This window comes from Gastrolobium bilobum, unplaced genomic scaffold (assembly GCF_033153095.1).
Source record: "Gastrolobium bilobum isolate Gb01-03AN ecotype WA unplaced genomic scaffold, APGP_CSIRO_Gbil_v1 utg589, whole genome shotgun sequence".
NCBI lineage: Eukaryota > Viridiplantae > Streptophyta > Magnoliopsida > Fabales > Fabaceae > Gastrolobium > Gastrolobium bilobum.
Genome location: NW_026898229.1, coordinates 373180 through 378132, shown reverse-complemented (window position 1 = coordinate 378132; position 4953 = coordinate 373180). Strand labels below are relative to the sequence as shown.

Below are 4953 nucleotides of genomic sequence, written 5' to 3'. Positions count from 1 at the left end.
GATCCAATAAATTATAACCGTTGATGGACAAAAATCAACGGTTAAGATCTAAAATGATATAAACTTATATCCTTTAGAATGACAGATGTTATTCCTCTATATATATATATATATATATATATATATGTTACTTATGATATCATTCTATTATAAGAAAAATATTTTTATGGATATAATCTTGTGATTAGACAATACTACTGTTAGAATAAAAAATACTACAGACTCTTAAAATAAAAAAATAAAAAAACCTACAAAGTTCAGTGTTCTGGACCCTCATGAGGCGTGCGTCTCACGTGTATGGGTCCCACAACACTATGTAACTTACATTCTTCTTCTTTTTTGTAATAAATGTAACTTACATTCTTGTGAGTGCCCGTTACACTCAAGAAACACAACCACCGAGTTCTGTAGCAGTGCTCTTCAGTCTTCACTCAAAATAAGGTTTTTTTTCTCCCTTTTTGAATAATTATTATCAACTAAAATCAGTGAAAAAACTAAGAAATATTTGGAAGACATACATTTTTAGGATAATATTTTTTCAAAATAAAAAATTGAAAAATATAAGCCTCGTGTTGCATAAAAAAACTATCTCATGTTATAAACTATAGAATTTTGTATCATTTTTTTATATTTTAAATTATGAACTTCACATATTTGTCTCACTCATATGAGATTACTATCTCTAATAACATGAGATTAGTAACTCTCTAAAATATTATGTACTAATTAATCATATCATAAAATAAATTATGTATATTTTATAATTTAATTTCAATGCTCTATTAATTTTTTTATAAAATTTACATTACCATTCAATCTTGTGTTGACATTTTATTTAATAAGTTAGACCATATTACTAATTATATAAAATGTCGATCAATGATATTATAATCCATTGTTAGATGTAATGTATATTTTTTAGAATAAATCCTCTCGTGTTAACAATTTATATGATGTGAATTTTCTGAGTCTAATTCTGTCTTCATATACATTAAATGGATGAAGTTTAATTATAATTTAGAAATATTATTGAAAAAAGAGATAAACACAAAATTTTCACCTAACTCTTTCATATGAAATTTTAACATCTATTTCTTATATATTTACACAATGAATTACAATTAATTCTTTTCTTTTTAATACAGAGAAATCAGATTCTAGTATTTAATTTTGAGTTTAAACACATTATTTTAATAATATGTTAATAAAATTATAAATGTTCTAATTATCGCAGTATTCCTAAACTGTTTGACTGCTAAATATTATAAGATTTTATTCTCATACATTTAATGCATAGTCAAGTTCTAGTGATTAAAAAATTATGTATGTTGTATTTAAATATAAACTTTAAAAGCAGCATTTAAGATAATTATTTTTTATTGAATTGATATAAAGACGCGCATTTAATATTTTGTTTCTCCATTTACATATGAAAAATAAGTGAAGGATACAGTTGTTAAGCATATGTAGAATTGTTTCTTTTTAATAAATGCATAATATAGCCATTAGCGAATAATATTGTCATTAGTATTAAAATAAAATCAACCAAACCCTAAGTCCCTAACCCCAGAGATAGGTATGTTTTGAAAGAAAAATTATAGTCAACTACAATTATGGAAAAATATATTATATGAAAGGTAGAATCCTTCTATTTTAATTTAGTTAACTAATTAGTCTTAAGCATGAAAAGAATCTCATATATTTGTTTTAAGGCATTGACAAATCTGGTTTTTCTTTATCGATTTTTAATTCCAAATACATCATTATAAAAATTAATATTTTGACTAAAGAAAAATATTAAAAAATAAAAATCATTTAATGGGGCACCAACAATTCTAGATTTTTTTTTATACATATGGCAAATAAATTAAAATTGCATTAAATGTTTTGAAAATTTTATTATTTCTCAATCCCCCCTGCCATATACTGCATACACAAACACTGCCTATAAAGCGCGTAGGGATTGGCCCTCAAATCACAAGACTGAAAGGGCCCTACGAATACATTTCTTACCAAACCAAACAAAAGTTACAAAGCTCTCATCTCATCTACTCTTCTCTCTCTCACTTCCTTTCTCTCTTTCTTTCTCTCAAACCAATCAGCTATGGACTCAAACACCATATCCCCAAGAAGGTACCAACAAAACCATCATCAGCATCAGCACCACCCAACAACAACCCTTCTTCCTTCTCCACGTCACAGTCACAACAACTCAAGCAGCAGCAGTAACAGCAGCAATGGACACCACCACCACCACAACCCTTCTCAACAATTGCCACCATTAACACCCACCACACCCACACCCACACCCTCCTCTTACCCTCCAAAACCCATCACGAGATCCGAATCCGCCAACCCGTACCCGACAACCTTCGTCCAAGCTGACACCTCATCCTTCAAGCAAGTTGTCCAAATGCTCACCGGAACCACCGAGACGGCGAAGCAAGCCTGCTCCGCCTACTCCGCCGCCATCACCAAACCAACCTCCGAAACCAAAACCCACATCCCACCCATCAAAACCACCATCCCAAAGAAACCGCACCAATCAGGGTTCAAGCTCTACGAGCGTAGAAACTCCCTTAAGAACCTTAACATCAACCCTTTGCTCCCTGTTTTCTCCTCAAACAACGCTTCAGGGTTCTCTCCTCGGAAGCCTGAGGTTCTGTCTCCCAGCATCCTCGATTTCCCTTCGCTTGTTCTTAGCCCTGTCACTCCCCTCATACCCGACCCGTTTGACCGATCCGGCACTGCCCCTTCCGGGTACAGTGCGATTGGGAGCCCCATTTTGGATACTGAGGCTGAAGAGAGAGCTATCAAAGAGAAGAGCTTTTTCTTTCACCCTTCTCCGGCAACCACTCCCAGGGACTCTGAACCTCGCTTGCTTCCCCTGTTCCCTATAACTTCTCCCAGAGCTTCTGGTTCTTCTTCATCGTCTTGAATTATTTAAATTTCATTTTTTTTTTCTTTTGTCTTCTAGATTTTGTGTAAGATTCTTATATATATTAATGGCATTGATGAGGATGAGAGAGATAAATTTGTAATGGGTTATGCAGAGAATGGAAGAATCTTGCTTCAATTGTATGTAAAGTTTAATTTTTTATTTTTTTTTACTCCCCTACCCTCTCTCTTTTTTTTCGGTTTTTTTTCCTTTGCTTCTTTGTTGACTCATTTATCTTTCTCTTAATGCTAATTATTGAGCTTGTGGAAAAAAAGCAAGTTTGAATCTTAAACTAACTTTACGCCATTAAATTCATCAATTATTGGGAGTTATGCCGATCAGGGCATTGGGATCTATTGAGAATTTAATGGGAGAAAAAGTTTCTAACCATAAATTTCGCTTCCACACTTGGCCATTGTGTTTTTTTAATGTAGTTCCTGCAAGGTCGCTGCGAATTTCAGAGGGATTTACTTCCGTTTCCTTACACTGTCAAATCCTTTCATTAATGCCGAGTTTGAATTATGTGATACAATTCAGTTGCTTCAACTTGAGGGCATTAAATAATTATTAAAAATAATAACAATGAACGTTTACCATAGACCAAAGTGCAGTCCTCGCAGAGATGGTTGGGAAAAAACCGCTGTGTGAGAAAAAAGAAAAAAAAAAGTGTTTGTTTACATCAATGGCAAAAGCAGCTTTGGGCTAGCTGTCAAACAAAGAGTAGAAGAATGGGCAAGGAATCTTGACCCTTTTGTTGTCTTTCCGGGTAAAGGGGAAGGTGCCAAGAAGTGGTTCAGGCATTCTATGTGCTTGTGTTGAAAGCATCCACTGGTTTTAATATACTACGTACTTTGTGCCTCTCTTCCCAAAGCACCGCAGGCTATAATACCAGCTAGGATAAGGTACATCCACCACATTGGTTTCCTTAGCAAACATGAAAAAAAAATAAAAAAATCACCACTTTGTAATAAGTGGAATTATGTTACTGATTCATCGAATTATGTGTAATAATTTTTTATTTTATGAGTAATATGATTCATTATATTTTATGTCTATAGTAGAAAATAAATATTTCCACTTGCATTGGAAAAATAAAAAGAACCCTTCTAATAATTAAGGTTGGTTTCTAGCATGTTTAGATTATCCAACTTAGTGATAATTCGTCTCTTTTCTTTGGAATTGTTGCAATGCTATGTAAGAAGTATAAGTCAAACTAGCTTGTTAGTGCTTTAGATTAGAGCAATAAATTCAATTCGCTCGTGGTGGGAACCGTGAGCAGAAAAAAGTACAATCTCTCAGCCGTTGAAGTTTTCTCTTTTTTATTGTGTTTTTTCCTTTGTAGTTGGGACCGACCCCATTTGTTTTGAGTCAGGGTCTTGAGTGAAAACTTTGAACCGCCGTAAAAAGCAATGTTGCAAAGATAGTTCCTCTTTTTCTGATTCAGTATTTTAATTATCCTTTTTGACTCGAAAGAGACCACAATTGTTGTGAATGGGGACATGAGAGAAAGTGAAGGAAGTGGGACTTGTGATGATGAAAGGAAAGGAAAGAAGAGAAGGGAGGTAGCGACGGAATTGGGAAAGCCAGAAAACATGGTGTTGAGATGACCCCTTTGTGTTTGTTGTTTGTTTGTTCCTTTGTTTGTTTGTTTGTGTGGGTTAATATCAATTTTGAGGACTTTGTAACTCTTGGTTGGTGGTGCATTTATTGGGAATTTGAAACTTAACATGTGCACTGCTCTGAAACCCTTGTGGCATTTTGCTAGCCCATTATCAAGGCCATCTCCTATACTTTTCCCTTTCTATATAATAACATTTCTCATGTGGCATGTTTTCATTTGAAGCATTATTTGATAATAACCTGTTGAAAGTCCATAGATCTAATTATTTTATGATGAAGAAAATTCAAGCATGTCATCTATGACTATATCATGGTACCTTTAAATTCCTAGCAGCCACGAGTACGTAAGCTTTATGTGTATATTTGAATTTTTTTGTTTTGGTTACCCGATCTTT

The 4953-nt window shown here is 33.5% G+C and overlaps 1 protein-coding gene across 1 annotated transcript; it reads left to right on the top strand.

Annotated features, from left to right (window-relative positions):
• Nucleotides 1–2094: 2094 nt before the first annotated feature.
• LOC133314035 (VQ motif-containing protein 4-like) lies at nt 2095–3038 on the top strand. Its single transcript, XM_061515465.1, has one exon. It carries the CDS (start codon nt 2105–2107, stop codon nt 2936–2938), a length of 834 nt encoding a protein of 277 aa, XP_061371449.1. The 5' UTR covers nt 2095–2104; the 3' UTR covers nt 2939–3038.
• Nucleotides 3039–4953: the final 1915 nt, after the last annotated feature.